At 38.3% G+C, this 19,524-nt stretch overlaps 1 protein-coding gene across 1 annotated transcript in view; it reads left to right on the plus strand.

Annotated features, from left to right (window-relative positions):
- The window catches only part of LOC101677814, a 1,019,668-nt gene that overhangs the window by 901,554 nt on the left and 98,590 nt on the right, over positions 1–19,524 (plus strand). Inside the window, exon 6 of the mRNA XM_045066004.1 lies at positions 17,311–17,398. Within this exon, the coding sequence (XP_044921939.1) occupies positions 17,311–17,398 (88 nt within the window). The remainder of the gene's footprint in view (positions 1–17,310; positions 17,399–19,524) is intronic.

Raw genomic sequence — 19,524 nt, forward strand, 5'->3', positions numbered from 1 at the left:
TTATTGTGTTTTTAAATATTATAACGTCGCTACTTTAGAGAGGTATTGCGAGAATAAATGGGATAATGTATGCAACAGGCCCTAGGACTCCTAGTGGGAAGTTAATAAATATCATTTAATTCTGTACCTAATTCCCTTTCTTTATAAATTCAGCAAGTCCTGTAACGAATGCATTCTGTGTTTCTTTGCCATTCGTTGTCTCAAGTTTTTTCATTACTTGAGTTCTAGGAATAAAAAGATAGCAGTCTGTAATAGAACCCTGTAGGTTTGAAGAACTTGGATCATTTTGATCCCAACTTGATTTCGAACGTATATGAATAAAAATTATAAAAGCTTGTTACTTTGATCATTAAGATGATCTTGACAAAAGTAAAATAAGATCACATCAGTTTCTTCTTTTTATTTGGTAAATTATGATTAGTTAAAAACCATGATTTAAGAATATTACCTGGCTGGGTAAGGACTCCATATGTGGGTGATGGGTTTGGCTGCATCCTTATGTGAACCATGGTGGAACACACAAGACACATAAAAGATGGACACAATGGGATGCCTGGGTCGCTCAGGTCATGATCCCAGGGTCCTGGGATGGAGCCCGGCATCAGGCTCTCTGCTCAGCAGGGAGCCTGCTTCCTCCTCTCTCTGCCTGCCTTTCTGCCTACTTGTGATCTCTGTCAAATAAATTTTTTAAAAATCTTAAAAAAAAAATAGTTAAAAAAAATGGACAAAATGATTTTCTCACCAAATTGGAAGTCTCTGGTCAGATCAATAAGACATCTGTTTGCTTATTCAGTACCTTTCCTGGATGGCTACTGCTAGCCAGGTTTTATCTTTGACAGGGAGGACACAGCAGTGAACACAACAGCAAAACTCCCTGTCCTCCTGCAGCGGAGGAATTCTAGCGGAGGAGTACCCAGGACAAACAGAATGCAAAAATGAAGTGAAGACTCTGAGCTTGGAGATGAAAAAAGGAGACAAAAAGGTTGGAAGAATTTTTTGGAGGGGTGGTGGTGGTTATAGCTTTTTTTGTTGTTTTTAAGAACGGTTAAGGAAGATCTACTGAAAAGGTGACCCTTGAAAAAATCCTCGCTGAGGATGAGAAAGTGAGATTTGGGCAGCTTGGGGAAGAGTATCTGAGGCAAAGCAAACAAGAAGTTTAAAGGCCCTGAAGTGGGGCCCTGCCTAGATTCAGGAAGCAGTAGGTAGGTCATTGCAATCAGGAGGATCAGAATGAGCTAAAGGGAGAACAGCCAGATGAAAGACAGGTGTACAGTGAAGCTTGGAGAGTCTGGGGTCTTGAAGGCCACTGTAAGGGCTTTGCCTTCTACTCCCAAGAAAAGGGGAAGTCATTAGCATGTCCTGAGTAGAGACATGGGCTCTGACTTAGATACTGCACTGTGGTTTCCCTGAGGAAAATGGACTAAAAGGAGATGGCACAGAACACTGAGATCTAGGATTACAATGTAGGTAAAACAGTCATGCAGGTTCACTGAATCATTGGCTTGGGCCACTTCTTTTAGTGTGGGAAAAGAAAGATCCTTAGGTAATAAGCACCATTCAGTTCTTGATCCCCTTATTAGCTGGGAGACTGTGATTTTCTATGGTTTCCAGAAAAGAAAAAAAAAAAAAGGAAAAGGAAAAGAAAAGAAAACACCATCGAAAAAGCTGAACTCAATGTTTAAGAGGTAATAAAAAAGACTAACCCTGCCTCCTAGCCACAGCAGCTGTTCATCCTTGAATGGTTTGGATTGAAAGTGGGCAGTCCTTCCTCATGCTCTGGAACTGCCAATCCCAAATTTCCTCTGACCTCAAAGGTCTGAGCCTTTCTTCCCTTCTCTTACACCTCTAGCAGCCTCTCCCGGAGGCTGTCTCTCAGTGAGCACATCCTTCAGCGCCGGCAGCCAGAACTCTACAACGTCAGCTGAAAACTCCAGCTGTAGCTAGAGCCCTCATGGGGCAGTGGCTCACAGCGCTGCTCTTCCTTGTGTTGGGGTTTGGCACTGTGCATCTGTTACTGCCACCGTCTGCTGCTTTATTAGTGGGTTAGTTCGGACAGCCTCTGGCAGACTGTGCCTTGGCCTCTTCCCTTCCAAGCACTAAAGACTTACTTCACCATTGCATTCAGTCTGCAGTAGCTCTATGGAGCCATGAAGCATTTGGATAGAGCTTTTCCTCCTATGCTCACATGCCAGGCTCTAAAAGCAGAACAGGAGAGATGCTAGTGGGACAGATTCTGTCCAGCTACTTCCTGCCATCCTGGTGTGCCTTGATCAGAGCATTTTCTCCTAGACTTTGTTTTTTCTGTAACCAAGAAGTTCATCTTTGTTCCTCAAATTGTATTCCTACTTTTTTAGACTGATGTTCCCCTGGACAGGGCCCATGTTGCATGTGCCTTTAACCCTACAGTTTTTATATACACTCTTATTAAAAGTTTGAATGAATGAATGAATGAATGAATGAATCTATAAAACCCTCTCAGGGACTTGTCAAAGCTTTCTGTTTACGTCTAATTATTATCATTGTTAGTCTCCCGAATACATGAGAATATCACATTTTTGTCTGTGTTAGCCATACAGTCTGGACGACAATATCCATTATTTGTGAGGGACCAATACACAAGATGTGAAGGTGATTATCATCTACAAATATTCCAAGGATGAAATGGAAAGATAACATTTTCTTTAGGTAGTAAAGTTTGAGCTGAACAATTAAAGATGAATAGAGTTTACACAGAGGAAAGCATTTTCAGATAGAAAGAAAAAGAGGAACCAATTTGGGGTGTAGGGACGAGCACAGCATATTAAGGATATTAGGGGCAGTGAAGACACACATTTAATCGTAATTAATGCTGGGGAGCAGAGAGAGGTACGGATAAAGAGCAAAGTGAAGCCAAAATATGTATGGACCTTTGGATGTTTCCCCCCTCCTCTTCCTTTCCACTCTCCTCATTATAAATCAGAGTCTGTGTCTCCTCCGCTCAAAAAACTTGATTGATTCACATTTTATTCAATGTAGAAACCAGCATCCTTGCCATAATCTTACAGTGAAGGCTTGGACTTTATCCTGTAAGCTTTGGGGAACTAACGGAAAGTTTGAACTGAGGAATGTCTAATAAACCAATATAGATAAGACAGTAGTAAGCCCTTCCCTTGCCCCTCCCCCTCTATTCTTCCTGAACTCGTCAAAAAATGTCAACATTAGATCAGATCAAAACGCTTCTATTCATTAAGCAGGTAAAGTGAATGTCTCAACATCCAGGAGTTTAACCAAGTGCCTGGTGCTGTCATGGCTAAGTTGTTTGAGTGCGGAGGGTGATGTCTAGCCATGCACTGCCTCTGAAAATGGAATCAAGACAGCCACAGTGTGAGCAACATATGCTGCTAGTTGGCTGCCTGGTTACCCTGACTGGGTCCATTAATATAAAGCATAAACAAAGCCTGGATGAATGGGGCTGGCCATTTTGTTGCAACATATGGTGGTGACGTCCCAGATATTTTTATCTTACTCCTACCCAGATGTTTAGCTCTCCTGACACTCAGCTTTATCTGGCAGGCAAGGTGGTAGAGAATGCCCTTGTGATTTGGGGAAAAGTGTGTTTTTTGTGTGTGTGTGTTGTTTTGGCCTCATCAGTACTTTGCAAAAATAGATGAGTGATCAATTAATAAGGCTTCTAAGGTATTTGAAGAAATTTTTATTTTATTTTTAAAAATATTTTATTTATTTATTTGACAGAGAGATAACAAGTAGGCAGAGAGACAGGCAGAGGGAGAGGAGGTAGGGAAGCAGGCTCCCTGCCGAACAGAGAGCCCAATGCGAGACTCAATCCCAAGACCCAGAGATCTTGACCTGAGTTGAAGGCAGAGGCTTAACCCACTGAGCCATCCAGGAGCCCTAAAGAAATTTTAAACAGACATTTTTTTCAGACAAACCAATAAATCCCTATTAATTGATTATTCTCTTTCTTTTTTATATTCCTTTCTCTAAACCCTTCAAACTCAAGCAAAGTAAAACTTAGGTATTGAAAGGATCCCTTTTCCTGAAAATGTGCAGTTAAACTAAACATAATACTTTAGCCAAAATTGTTTGGGTTTGCTTGTCTTTCTCTTTAGTTACATGGTGCTGGCCATACAGATCTATTAGGCTCCCTGATGATTCTGAAGAACAACTTAGGTATGGAACCTATGGGTGCAGCAGAAAAGATAAGTTCAGGTCTGGTGTTCCTTCCCCAACTGACTGGCTCCTTAGGTTGTACTGACAATTGTAGACTACCAGTTCCTCTAAGATGCCCTTGGAGTTTTTTATTCTGATCCTTAGTCTTCACAAAATACCAGGCTGAAAGCCCTCCACCCAGTGAAGACCGTGCAGTCATATGTCTTGCCACTTTTGGAGTCCTCCATGGAGAGGAAGGGATGCCCTGGCTTTGGCTCTTTTGGCCTCATTGACAAGGTTAGCAGTTATACTCTATCAGAGAGCAGGAGAATAGAGCTTGCCTTCCCAGAAGTCCATCAAAGTTCTAGGGTAGCTGAGAAATAAGCAGTCTCCTAACAAGAAAGAGAATAGTGCTGAGTATAATAATAACATAGTGTATCTGTCTGAAGTATTCCATCCCAAGTTTCCTACGTGCCTTTCCAACATTCTAGCAACTAATCCCCAGTGGCAAGTGATGATTATCCACATTTTATAGGTGGGAAGCCACGATAGTACTGGGCAACATGGAGTACTGAGAGCCTAAGCAAATAATCATAATATTAGAGTTGATAGTTTTACTGAATTTCTGACTTCACTGAAGTCCTTGGGCTACTTTTCTTCTTTATGTGCATTCTCTGTTGGCAATTTTATCAATCTCATAAATTTACATATCATGAAGCTCTCTGTATGTGTGAGTGTGTGTGTGTGTGTGTGTGTGTGTGTGTGTGTGTTCCCATGCCTGCCTCTTCATTTCAGACCTCTGTCCTGTGGGGTACCTGCTGCTGTGAGGCAAACCTTGGCCAGAGAGCTTGTCACTATGAGTTCATCACCAAAGCTAGTGACTATATGATTTTTTTTTTCCATCTTCTAACTTCCTCTGTCTTTCCTTCCCCAAACCACCTAATTTTATAGGAAGTCAGGAAGATAAATTTAAGAACCCTTACCCTCTCTTACCCAAATTGTTGCTATGGACTCTGAAATACTCTCCTTGGCATTTTAATTCTCCTTCCAAACAATCTCCTCACCCCTGTGTCGTATCTGATATCACCATGACTCACAGAACTTCTGCATTCTCAACTCCTAAAACATGGTTGGTCAACTCCAAGTAAGGTTTTCCATTTCTGTCTTATTTATAATACACAAAAATACAATACATATCATATATAGGATATAAAACATTTAAAAACAGTGTAATGTCAAAACAGATTATATCCACAATTCAGCCTTTAAAAACATTTGAATTATAGCCAACTTTATGCCATTTATGTAGTAAGTGAAAAAGGAAGACACAGAAAAAATATGTATATTATAATCCCATTTTGGTGTTTGGTGTACTGTAAGTGTGTGTATTTGGGAACATATGTAGTAAAGTGATTTAAATGATTACCTCTGTGTTATGACTTTTATTTTATTCATTGTGTTATCCTAAATTTTCTAGAAAGAGCACTTATTCATAACATAAAACAAAAACCATGAGCACCCGAATGACTCATTGCTTAAGTGTCTTGACTCTTGATCTCAGGTCAGGACTTGATCTCAGGGTCATGAGTTCAAGCCCCACATTGAGCTCCACATTGGGCATGAGGCCTACCTTAAAATATATATATATATATATATATATATATATATCCATTTAAGATGAAAAATAAATGAGTTTGTTGATTCTAGATTTAATATTTATGTGGGCCCTTTTATAGGTCTAAGAGAAGTATCTTAGGAAAATAATAACTGTACAATGCATTCTTGTTAATGGTTGCTTATTTTTTGAGCAGGTAGGAGGTCATCAGTCAAGGAATATTATGACAGAATTGTCAAGGAGAATATGTTTATCTATTGAGTGGCCTATATATATAGTAGCTATCTATACTCAACCCGAGTATAATAAGTAAAGGGATAAAAGTAATAAATCAAGGAGTTAAGCCAGAAATTAGGGGTTCATTTCTGAGAAACCATGGAGATAGCCATACATTACTTTGTAGGGAAAAGCCCAATTCATATTACAACCATAATGAAGAAATCTTTAGCCCTTGAGCAGGTTCTGTTACTTTTCTACAATTCCTACCTATTCCAAAATAACAGGGAGATTTCAGATGGAAATCTCCTGTCTTACCGGGATGTTGTTTTAGCACTATGCCAAGAAACAAAGGGAAAGATTAAAACATGTAAGATAGTTACTTTTTTTTTCAAGGCACAACTTTGCTAAGGAAAAATTTTATTGAATCAAGTGCTTCGATGTGTGTCGCTAACCGTATATGTTGCGAGTGGTCAGTAGACATCGAGAGATTAGCATGGGCTGGAATAGTCAGAAGAAATTTCAAGCAGATGTTGGAAACTCTCCTGTGTCTTGAAAGACAGGTGTGTCAGTATAGAGGAAGTATTACTGGTAAGGTTAAACAAGGAGTATGCCAAGAAGGCTGAAATTGAATGGCATATGTGTATGGGTGAGTTAATAGGGGATCAGCCTGGGGTGCCTGGGTGGCTCAGTGGGTTAAAGCCTCTGCCTTCAGCTCAGGTCATGATCCCAGAGTCTTGGGATTGAGCCCCACATCCAGCTCTCTGCTCAGCAGGGACCCTGCTTCCCCCTCTCTCTCTGCCTGCCTCTCTACTTGTGATCTCTATCTGTGTCAAATAAATAAATAAAATCATTAAAAAAAAATAGGGGATCAGCCTGACAGATTATTGACCTTTTGTTGGTAGAGTAAGCATTCTAAATGTCAGCTGATAATGCAAAGTCAAAACCTCTTGACTATCTGCCTGAAGTTTTATAGTGAGTTACTGGTAGAACCAGTGTTCACACATAGGTCAACGTGTTTTGGGGGGTGGGTGAAAATTAAGAAGACACGGTGACTTTTTCCATTCAAGATCTTGGCCATAGTTCTTTGGATCTGACCTTCAGGGCTCAATTGTAGCTGTTCTTCAGTACTTTGAGTTATCCTAGCATAGTGAGGGTGGGCCCAGCTCTCTGGAATAAGAAGGTCCTAAGCTGCAGGCCTACCTCTACAATTATTCAGCTGTGTAACATTGTCAAATGGGCATCTCATCCCCAAAACTCAGTTTCCCCATCTGTAAAGTGGGGACAAATATCTGATGGTGGTATTGCTATGTGTAGGAGAGGATGCACGTTAAGTACTTAATACAGTTCTTGGGACATTGTAGAGATTCAACATATGATAAATAATAAAATATTTTACCAGGTATATAATAATGTGAGGCCTTTTCACACCAAAGTTAAGGGGGGGAAAAAAAGGAAGAGAGTTTTAAAAAGGAGAAGAAAAGTAAAATGTTGTAGAGATAAAAGAAGGAGAAAAGTATATAAGGAAAAATGCTACCCCATGCCTCACTGGGGGCTGTTTGCCTAGTGAAGAAGCACTAGAAAACCCCAAAACACCTTATAGTTGAGAATTCCTAATTGTTATTATTTAAAGGCACATTCCATGTTAATAAGAGAGAGAGAGAGAGAGAGAGAGGCAGAGGAGAGGGGGGAAAGGGTACGAGGGAGGGAGAGGGAGAGAAAGATTTGTGGCAGCTGAAGACAAGAATGGCAGTAATTGGGGCTCTAATTTGGAAAAAAAAAAAAAAAGCCTGAAGAAAGGTAAGAATTAATTCCTGTACTGGCCTACCAGTTATAGTCAGGGGCTCTCTTTTGCTATCACCAGAGAAGGAAGGGGCTCCCTTATCCTTCAGGAGGACAATGGTACCCACCTAAGAGGAGTTACAGTTGGGTCCATCTGACCGTGTACATTTCGGCCTCCTTATTACCCACTGTGCCCACTGTAGCCTGTACTGTTGCTCAAAAGGTTGCAGATTATTGTAAATGACTCTTTCACTGTTCTTCAAATTACACTGTTTTCCCTCAGAAAACTTTTTCTAGGACATTGATAATCCTTCACCAGCCTCCTCTCCCAGAGCCTTCCTATCTGTACACTTTCTTTCCTTCCGAGATTTCTTATCAGTGCCCCCCTACTGCACAGTGATTTTGTGCAAACCCCTCTGATGTGAAAACTGAGAAAAATCTTTCTGGAATCTTTTTGAAGCTTTGATTGATGTAAAGCACAATAAAAGCACAGCTGGAATTGGAGATACCAAGCTCTGCTTTTTAGCTCAGCATCGAAGAGAAGGGGGTATAGTAAGCTTTGTTTGGTCTTGAATGTAAAAGCAGAGGCAAAATGAAGCAGGGTGCCATTTGTAAAAATACTTTGGAACAATAACGGTGCTTTGAAACTAATGAGAATAATGTTTAGATTAATAGCTTAGGTCATATTTCATGTATTATATCTCACACAGGAGAAAAAGAGCAAAAGGAGAAAGTTGGCATACCCTTCAAAAATCTACACACATCACTAATCAAAGGACACCTTTTAATGTTCTTGCAAAAAATGCAATAAATGCTAGCTAAAATGTCCTACAATCATCCCAATTCTTCTACAAACTTTTACCATTATCTTTTAAATCTGGGGCCAAATTATTTCCTCCAAATATCTGTGTAGATAAAATTCTTAAACCTTTTTAAATGGAAAGGGTCATAGAGCACTTTGAGAAACTGAAGAAAGCCATATATCCTAATCTTTAGAAATTCACATACTGTTACACACACACACACACACACACACCTCTCTCTATATATATATATTTTTTCCTTTTTTCATTTTTTTAATGCTGGGTGTGGAGCCCAATCTGGGGAGCCCAACATGACCCTGAGATCAAGAGATCAAGAGCTGATTGCTTAACTGACTGAGCCACCAGGCACCCCACTCTATATATTTTTTGAACCTAATTCAAAGAGGTTCACAGATTCATGATGAATCCTTAGTTCAATGAATTCTAGATTAAGTACATATTCTAAAGCAAGTCAATGTCAAAGCAATTCAAATGTGAATGAAAGTGAGTTTGCCTACCTCTTAGAATGGATTAATATTAAATAAATATGCTTAAGAGTTCACCACAACTAAATAAATGTTAGTAGCCACTCCTTTATTATTGTTATCAGCATCTGTGCTTAATACCATTTTCAAGAACCGAACAGAATTTTCAAGAACAGAATTTTGAGGAGCTAAAGAACTTTCAATTTCATGAAATAAAACCACTTATTTTTTTTTTACAAGTATTCAGGACCATTTTTAACAGTTGTTTGCATGTTTTATTTTATGAGAAAAAAACCTAATTTGTAAAATTATATTCCAAATGAGCTTTTTAAATGAGCTTTTTAAAAATATCAACTTGCCAGATGTCAACAACTTTACAGTTTTTAAAGGTGTGCTGAAGGAAAAAAAAAAAAAAAAGCTTTTTTATAGCATGCTTATCATTATTGAAGAGAAATGTCTTTAATATAAACAAACAAAAAACATTCACTCCTTCGGGGGGAAAAGCAAGCTTTTGAGATCTTGTTTTTTAAGATATTTTATTTATTTATTTGAGAGGGCAATAACAAGACATGGGAGCTTGAGTTGGGGGAGAGGGAGAAGCGGGCTCCCTCCTGAGCACAAAGCCTGACATAGGGCTCAATCCCAGGACTCTGGGATCATGATCTGAGCCCAAGGCAGCAGCTTAACTGGCTGAGTCACACCAATGCCGCAGCTTCTGAGATCTTTAGCTCAAAATGCTTTACAGTTCTTATTGCTGGAATTCCGTGTTCTTATGAAATGACCATCCTCAATAATAATAGGGTTGATAGTGAGAGCATTTCTGCAGCTGGTAGACATTCCATGTTGTTGGTTCTATGCCATAGAACCAACTATGCCATTTTGGTTTTAGGATTTTGCATTTCTGGCTGGGTATTAGAGTTACAGGGCTATCGATGTTAAGATGCTGCCTTATGTTGACTTTCATCTCCTGGAATTTCTTTATCTACTTCACTTGAGTACATTCCTTGTAGAACCTTTGACTATTGCCCAATAAACATTCAGGTACACTAGTCCACTTCATCCTTCTACAACCTGATTGTTGGTATCATGTATCACTATTGCCTGAGGGTTGGAAAACTGTGACTAAGACCCACTAAGTCCCCATAGCTAGTTCTTCAGGAGCCTAGGCTATCCTCTCCTTCTTTCTTCCACTATTGATCTTCTCATAATTCTGCTGGCAGCTGTGAAGACAAGTCTCATGACATTAAAAAACTGTGGAATTTCTAGGGGTCTCTGGTATTGTTACTGTCTGGCACTGGAACCCACCAGGGCCCACCTCCTCACTTCTTTTTTCAAGAACAATGCTCTACAATTTCTTCATCTCCTGTATTGTAATGGAACTTTCTTGGTCATTTATGGAAGTTTAGTGCCCTCCCCCCAAAAAAAAGTCTTTCTTGGTGTCATTCTTGATGAATAAATCATATCACTTTTAACCACTTTGTTGTCTCCAAAATCTTCCTTGCAAAGACATTTGTTCTCTGCCATGGTACTTCCAATGTGAGCCTCCCAGACCATGGTTCCCTGTGCTGCTATCTTTGGTACTGTATTTGCTGTCTGGACACTGAAGACAGAGACTGACAGTGGGGCAAGGGGTGGTAACTGCTTGGTCTCATCCTAACCATTGGTCATGCACAGCAGCCAAATCTGGATGAGATGGTGACTGGGCCAATGATGGGGATGGCATAGCTTCTTAAAACTTTCTTCTGGGGCTTAAGTGGGTAGGAGAAGAATAAATGAAACAAGATGGGATTGGGAGGGAGACAAACCATAAGTGACTCTTAATCTCACAAAACAAACTGAGGGTTGCTGGGGGGAGGGGGGTTGGGAGAAGGGGGTGGTATTATGGACATTGGGGAGGGTATGTGCTTTGGTGAATGCTGTGAAGTGTGTAAACCTGGTGATTCACAGACCTGTACCCCTGGGGATAAAAATATATGTTTATAAAAAAAATAAAAAAAAATTATTATGGGGAAAAAAAACTTTCTTCTGACTGAACAAAATCAGTCATTGCAAAAAGGAGGAAGGTGAAGTTAAGAGGAATGGAGTTGGGACCCGTGGGTGGTATAGTTGGTTAAATGTCTGACTCTTGGTGTTGGTTCAGGTCATGATCTCAGGGTTGTGAAATCAAGCCCAATGTCCCACTCCAAGCTCAGCAAGGAGTCTGCTAAAATTTCTCTTTTGCTTTGCCCCTCCCTGTGCTGTCTGACTCTCTCTCTCTCTCTCTCAAATAAATAAATAATTTAAAAAAATAAAAAAATAAAGAGGAACGAAGTTGTCAAGAACCACAAAATGGGAGAGCAGGAAGGTGCTCTTAAAAATCACTTCCTCCAGGGGCACCTGGATAGTTCAGTGGGTTAAGCCTCTGCCTTCGGCTCAGGTCATGATCTCAGAGTCTTGGGATGAAGCCCTATGTCATGTAGTTTTAGATGGTTGAATTCACCTATCCAAGGTCACTTGGTTATAAAGTTGCAGACTTCCTCTCAAGGTCCCATGCTTTGAGACAAAAGGGTATATACAGAACAGAAATAACTTTAGTTCTCAACTATAGATGTCTTTGGTCACAGCAACTTAGAAAACAGAGGAGGCACATTCAGCATCATGCTAATAACTTTCAAGCTCGTTTCCAAGAGGTAACCTTAGTAATTGTGCTGGTTTGACCTGCAGTACTTCTGCTCTAAAGAATACCTTCGCAGTTGAGACAGTCCTTTCCACTCATTAGAGATTTAAATAAACGGAAGGTAGGTAGCTTGCTCATAGAACATCAACTCCTTGCTTCATGCCCTTCTTGAAAGGAATAAAAGCTCTTAATACTTATTTTAGCTTAACTACCTTTTCTTCCATTCTCAGACAGATTTTTTGTTGTTGTTACTCTTTCATCTCTGCTGACAGTGCCAAGACCATGGAAAAACACTCTCTGCATATAATGACTGACAGTAAATGACTAGGCTAAGACCTAGGAGTGCTGATCCTGTCATTTATTCAGCTGAATGACTTTATTCAAGTAACTTATTAGTTAGGGAAAAGGGATTTTCTGTTCATGAAAATCCAGAGATACAGAAGCAGGAAATGTGGTTCTCGTTCTCCAGGTAAGAAATATGGATATATTTCCCTTGGAAACATTTCCTTCAATGCAACTATTTTGTATAAAGTACTTCCTCTCTAGCTAGATGAGAAACCATAATTCATAAATTATTTTATAAAATCATTATATTAAAGATCAGGGAGACCTTGGAGATGAGCTTTTCCAGGTAAATTCATTTTATAGATGAGGAAACTGAGACTCACTGAGGATGATTTTTCTGTGAAAGTCATCTAACATGTTGATGATATCAAGTTTATGAAAACCCTCTCGGCATATCAGGCCAACTCATCAATGTCACCAATCTTCCGTAATCAGAAATGGCTATGAAACTCTGATAAACAATTTGAGGGGTTTTAAGGGGCAGGGGGGAGGAGGTTGGGGGAACCAGGTGGTGGGTATTAGAGAGGACGCAATTTGCATGGAGCACTGGGCGTAGTGCAAAACCAATGAATACTGTTATGCTGAAAAATAAATAAATAAATAGATAGATAGATAGATAGATAGATAAATAAAAAGAGATGGCCATGAATTAGATCAGGGAATCCACATTGTCTAATCTAAGCCTAAAAATATAACATCTTCTGGGCAGGAATATAACAGTAATTCAGAAATAGTCCATTTTCAAGAGACTTTATATACTCTTCCTGGGGCCTGATAGAGCCAGTGTTCATAGGACGCTAACCTGTATTTATTTGAAGTTTATTTTTTATGAGGGAACAATTTTTTGGAATGAAAACCTCTCCGATTCAGAAAACGATGCAACATATCTCAGTGAAGTTTGACTCATCAAAACACATTTCTTAGATTTTTTTAAAAATCAGGTCATCTTTGAGAAAACAATAGAGACTACTGAGAATTTGTGATTCAACTTCCCTTTAAGAAATTAGTGAAGATTTTCTTCTTTTTATTTTCTTCATCCCATTTTTTTGGATCTTTCCAGTCTCCTTTCCTTCTTTCTATATTATTATGGATATTAAATTTTATTTATATGCTCCATAACTCTTTCTATACATAATCACTTTGTGCTACATACTGCTTTGTTTCTACTTAAATATTGCAGGTGACTGCAAATATAAATTCATAGTAGGTTTTACAAACACTCAAATAGAAATCAATTAACCAAGTAGACAAAAAGAAGTACATCCAAATAGCAGAAAGAAGGAAAAAACATTAACCAAAAGAATCATAATTGTTACTAGAAGTGGAACGAGATTTGAGTTAGAATACATCAGAAGCAACAAAGAGGAAGATCTTTCAAAAACTAAGTAAAAGCAGGAAATTCAAAACATTTCTTGTGTACGTCATGTTCATTCATTCGAAAAAGTATTTATTGGAAAACAGGTATGCACTAGGTGCTATTTTTAGTACTCAGGATACATCATGAGTAAAATCAATAAGATCCCTTCTTCTAAGAATCTACCATTGTAGAGCAAGGAGGTAGACAATAAATTACAAACTTCATAAATAAATAAATAAATAAAGTATATAGTATTTCAGATAATACATCCTAAAGGGAGAAAATGTGCCACAATTGCTGCAAACCTAATGCTCTAGGCAGGTTAAGCCTCCTTGAGAAGTTGACATTTGAATAATGGCTTGATTGGGAAGGATGGAGATAGCCATGTGGTTGGTGAGCAGAAGGGCCTCTCCAGTGGAGCAAATTGTCAGACCAAATTTCTGAAGATCTAAGAACTGAATACATCCTGGAGGGGAAAATAAAGGGGTATGCCAAACAGAAAGGGGAAAGTTGTAATAGACAAGATCACTGAAGTAATCATAGCTCAAATTACAGAGGATGCGTCGGACTTGTTCTTTTTATCACTTGCACTAAACACAGTATCTGGTATAGAGTTAATGATCATTGCCCTCTAAAATATTGGACAAATAAACAAGTGGACGTATGAGTAAGATTTCATGGCATTTCCTATCATTTAAGTGGGAAGAGTGGGTGGGGTGGAGAGAGGCCTGTTGCCCAAAATGGCTAATTATCCATCTTTCTGTTTATTTATGCCTTAAATGATGTTGAACTGGCTTTGTTTAAAATATTTCTGATGTAAAAGAGAGATCAGGTAATGATTTAAGTCCAGTGTCATACATCATGAGGTAAAATAATTAGTGTCATTATTTCTGATCTGGTTGAGTTACTTCATGCTTATTTCATTTTCCTCTCCACTATTCCCATATGCCCCTCATGTTGTCACTCTCTTCCCTTCTATTCTACCATCTCACCCAGAGGTATTCTGAGCTTGTGAAAATGAAAATGTGTAGTAGTTCAAGAGTTTGGGGATAACAGCAGCAAGGTGGAAAGATCTGCACTGCCTACCACAGAACCGCTATAAAGATAAGAGCAAGGACACAGGCCAAATTTCCTCCAGTCATCAGAAATATGCCATTGCTTTCTACTAGTCTCAGTGTATCCTTGAAAGAATGTCCAAATGCCCCTGCTGGCCACATAGAGTCTGATCCATTTATGGGTTAATTTTTCTGCCATTAATTCATGAAGTAGCTTCTAGTTCGGTTGCTGTAGTATCATGAAAAAAGAAGAGAACTGATTGGATTTTACTAGATTTCTTTGGATCTTAAATACTAATATGGCTTAATACCTCCACTATGTGTGTGTGTGTGTGTGTGTGTGTGTTTGTGTGCAAGCACACATGCATGTGAATGCACACACACACGGGTAGAGGAGACTTCATTGAATGTAATGTTTATGACCTTGGAGGTTTTGCACACTTTGGCAACTATTTCCCTTGATAACATTTGGACTGTCAATGTTATAATCCTTCCTTTCCGACTTCTACCTGCAAGAAAAAGCAAGGACCAAAATCTACCTGAAACATCTGTTTTCTAGGATGACTTCTTGGCATTTGTTATTATTAGATTAATGCTTGCTCATTGAAAGCACACACACATGCACACCATACAGAAAAAAATAAAATGTAAAATCCCCAAACCAAGTTCCCCATTCCTCAGATGTTATCACTCTTAGCAGTTTAAAATGAATTCTCTAAAAAATGTTCTATGCTTATTCAAATATAGTATACTTATAATTTTTAAAATACTACATTCAAACCATGCAGTGTAGGCTACATTTATTTGCTTGAAATCATCCCATGTTGTTATATATAGATCTTCCTCATTCTTTCTAATGATTATATAGTATTGCTTGGGTGGATTGCTGTAAGATATTTAGCTGGTCCTTTTTTGATGTTCTTTCTACTTTATCATTATTGTAAATGATACAGGAAATTCCTTTGCATACACATTTGTACACTGAAATCTATTTGATGATGATGGAAATCTATTGAAAGTGCTTTTAAAAGCACTTTATATTATTTCTTTAAAAATGAACTGTCTAGAAGGAATCTATAAGAAAAGAGCTGCAAAACATCCCTTATTTCATGCAATTCTAAAAGTACAGGTGCTTACTAAAAGGTGGAGCATGCTTAATTTATTTTTTTCACCTCGGAAAAGAGGCAAATTATAGTAAGCTAAAAGTATTTAAGGTTCTTTAATGTGCAGGGGAAAAAAACCATGAAAATATTATTCCTTTTCATTTTGAAGTTTCATTTAGAGCCCTACCTTCATCAGAAGATCTTTGTCAGTTCATGTTCACTCAAGTACCAGTCTTGAAGGAAACAGTGAAGTGCTATATCCAGGTTTCTCAGAGCAGATGTGCCAAATTTTTGTGAAGGCCACTTAAATTTCATGGACCTTGCAAAGCTTAATTAAGATGATTTCCACTTCTCTGTATGACAGTGATATATTTTACCTTGTCGGGTTTGTAAAGCCCTCCGTAATCTAATGTTATTTTGCTAGTCGGATTTATCAGTGGTTTGCTGATAAATGTTTAACAACTGGCTCCCTTCCCCCATTGAAAGAAAATGGCAATAAACACTGTGAATATACACATGCATAAGTTTATTATAAATTCTACCAACGTAAGACATATGCAGCATGAAATTTATAATTATTAACACAATATGCAACATCCTTTTTTCCAAATAGCTAATTGATTCTCCTTCAAAGCTCTGATTAATTTTAGCTGAACTCTTGCTTTCATAGCCAGTATTCACAATGCACATGAACATGGTTCCCACATTAATGTTGGTTACTATTTTTTTTTTTTTTTAATTTTTTATTTTTTATAAACATATATTTTTATCCCCAGGGGTACAGGTCTGTGAATCACCAGGTTTACACACTTCACAGCACTCACTATTTTAATTATGTTAACAAATAAGATAAAAGGGAAATAATGAAACAAAGGTACTGAAGTGATATCACTGAACACTGAGCACAGAGCTGGTAAGAGATGCGCAGAATCACACCATGGTATAGTATTTCTGTCATACATTACAATAGACAGGACAGTGGTAGGAAGTATCAAAATCATTAGGAAATGATGAGTTTTCAATATGTATTGTTTTTTAAGTATAATTTACTTAATTATAACTTCATATAATTTAATTTTAATCATGGCAGTGTTCAATAGCTAACTCAAAAAGTTCTTAAAAGCCTGGTAATTGACTCTTATGAGCCTATGAAAGTGGTTCTAGCTCACTACCAGCTCTTATCTCATCAATTTGTACAGGGTAAAATCTACTACATTGGGAACTATCCTTCGATGCCCCTCAAGATTGTTAGAAAAGAGAATGTAAGCTTCCCTGAATGCAAAGACTGGATGGAGTTTGAATTTTTTGGTAAAATGAACCTAATCAGCTGAACTTTTTTTAAGGCAGAAGAAAAGATGACCTACTTTGCATAGATCTTGAGATTCTAGCAAGATTCTCTTATCCAAATGATTATTTTAGAGGATAGTCAAGTTGAAATCACTAGTGAAGTAGGACAATATTCTATGGGAAAATGTGTTGCCCCCTTCTAACAAGAAACCAACTTTGAACCTGACAGTGTGTGTTCAGAAAAAAATGATTCTTTGAGTTTCAAGTTATTTCAGATTTTTACATTTTTTGTTCGGGCTCAGGGAAATGTAAAATAAGGAACTCCTCCTCCAAAGAAATCAATATTTAAATAATGAGATCATTATAAGGTCACCTCCCGTTCTTTCATCCTGTGGTAGATTCAGTAACATCTCAGCAACACATCTTTGCTCATTAAATCCTGCTTCTTTATTTTCAGTCATTTTGGGGAGTGGCAAGGAGCCAAGGAACACCCTTTCTCCTCTGTGTCTTTGGAACACCCCATTTCTTCTTGTGAAGATTATATGGTATGTACTTTTAACTTCCTTTAGTTGCTCCCCATTTCACTTGCAAAAAAATGTTATACTTTTCTTCAACTAGATCTCCAACAAAGAACAAATTTATATAAGCCCATGCATACCCCTCGAAGTTGATGGGCAAAAGAAAATTTTACATTTGTACAAAGATTAAATGAAGTTTGCCTTTTTGGTCAAGTGAATCTAATAGGCTGAACTCTTTTAAAGTATAGGCAAAAGATGACCTACTTTGCCTAAATCTTGAAATTCTAGCAAAATTCTTTTATCTAAATGATTATGTATGTAAATACACTTATATTTAAATATTTAGTTTGAAAATGCAATGGAAATCAAATTTGCATTAACTAGGCAGAGTTTTATCTTAGAGATCAGGGAGAGTATCCACTACAGAGCTAGGACAATCACGGAAACAGTGGGCTTGCCTTGGTGTAGTGTGGTCTTACCTCGACAAGAAGGATGACTTTGCAGATTCTCCACAGCATTTTGCTTTTTATGTTTTCATTTAATAGTGTGACATCCTACGACAATTATCATTATTTTTGGTCCAATTTTCCCTCTGAAGCAGCTTTGACACAGATCAATGCATCTCAGTGTCATTTTTTATGGAGCTGCAACATCAAAACCTGACAGCTGGAAATCTTAATTGGTCCAGTGACAGAAAATATAATGACTGCTCACAGTGACTTATTTTATCTGACCTTGTGTTTAACTCAAAGGTAAATTTTCATCTCACCATTGGAAAAGAGAAAGTTGTGGGGTTGAGGAGTGGGGCAGGTGGCCCAGAGAAAGGCCCCTCTTTTGGAAAGAAATTGCTATGGGTTTGGGGGCTATTATGGAATTAGGGTTTAAATGCTGGTCTGCAGTAATGGATACCAAGGGTCTCCGTGCCTATTTGAACTGCCAACCTTTCTGCCGTGCCTGTCGTTACAAATGGCAGCAAACACGGAATGCAGCATGGAAGGTTGCCCATAAGCGACTGGCTGGAGGCCCCGTCACAAAGGCCACCAGACAGCTGTCAAACAGACTGGCATTTGATCGTTACTGACTTGGTCTGGAGCCCAGTGACTTTGACCCAGAGGCAAAAGGTTTCCTGTAATACCACCCAAATTGCCCAGTCCTCCTGGTCCTGGAGAGAGAGCTGTTTCTAGAATAAAGACACGAGATTTGTCCTACCAGGCCCAGCTATGAAACCAAATTTTCAAGGGTCCTATTGGCAGTTAAAGCTGGTGTATTAAGAAAGTATTAAATTCCCAACATCTTTACTTCACCTTGGATGAGGACATGGCATAAAGAGAGAGATAGCGTGACAGTGAAAAAAAAAAAATGCTAGAGTTCTTTTAAAAAGACATCTCTGGGCTTTATTTGCAAAGCTTACCTAATTCACTAAGAAGTCACGAAAAGTGAAAAGTAGGTTGCATGTGTGAATGCTCGCTAACTGCAAATCTCCCTGAGAGTTGTAACTGATGGTAATGAAGATGAGAGTGATGATGATGGTGGTCGTGTTAGAGATGGTGAACTGGATGTTTTTCTTCTACAGACATATTATTAGCATGTTCTTACAATAAGAAAAGGTATCAAAGATACTGTTGGTCAAGGCTATAGTACTGAATACTTAAAGGCATAGACTTTAAAATAAAGATCTGGCTTGGAATTCTGCCTCCAAAATTCATGAGCTGGTAAGCCACAGTTTCATCTATTAAAAAAAAAAACAAAAAACAATAAAACAAAAAATCCAAAAAACAAAAAAACAAAACAAAACAAAAAAACCTACTATAGGGAATTATTGAAAGGATTAGGTGAAATAAGGCATGAGAAGCAGTTAGTACATAGGCTCAACACATAATTGGTACTCGGTACTCAGCCTTCCAGCTTGCTTATGTTCCTTTCAATTCAATAAGGGCTGAGCTAGTGTGTTCCTCAATAACTCATTCACCAGTTGAGGCTAAGGAATGGCTCACTTAGCATGTTTCTCTGCCAGATGTATCTTTTTTTGTTAGTCTAGGTCTCCCAAGAAGCCAATACCAAAACTAGATTTTCTCAATATCAGAGTCTTTGAAAGCAAATGGAGACAGAATTGAGAGGAAGGCTGGGGGAAACCATCGGATCAGGCTGCACCT

This window comes from Mustela putorius, unplaced genomic scaffold (genome assembly GCF_011764305.1).
Source record: "Mustela putorius furo isolate JIRA1106 unplaced genomic scaffold, ASM1176430v1.1 tig00003859_pilon_pilon_pilon, whole genome shotgun sequence".
Lineage (NCBI taxonomy): Eukaryota > Metazoa > Chordata > Mammalia > Carnivora > Mustelidae > Mustela > Mustela putorius.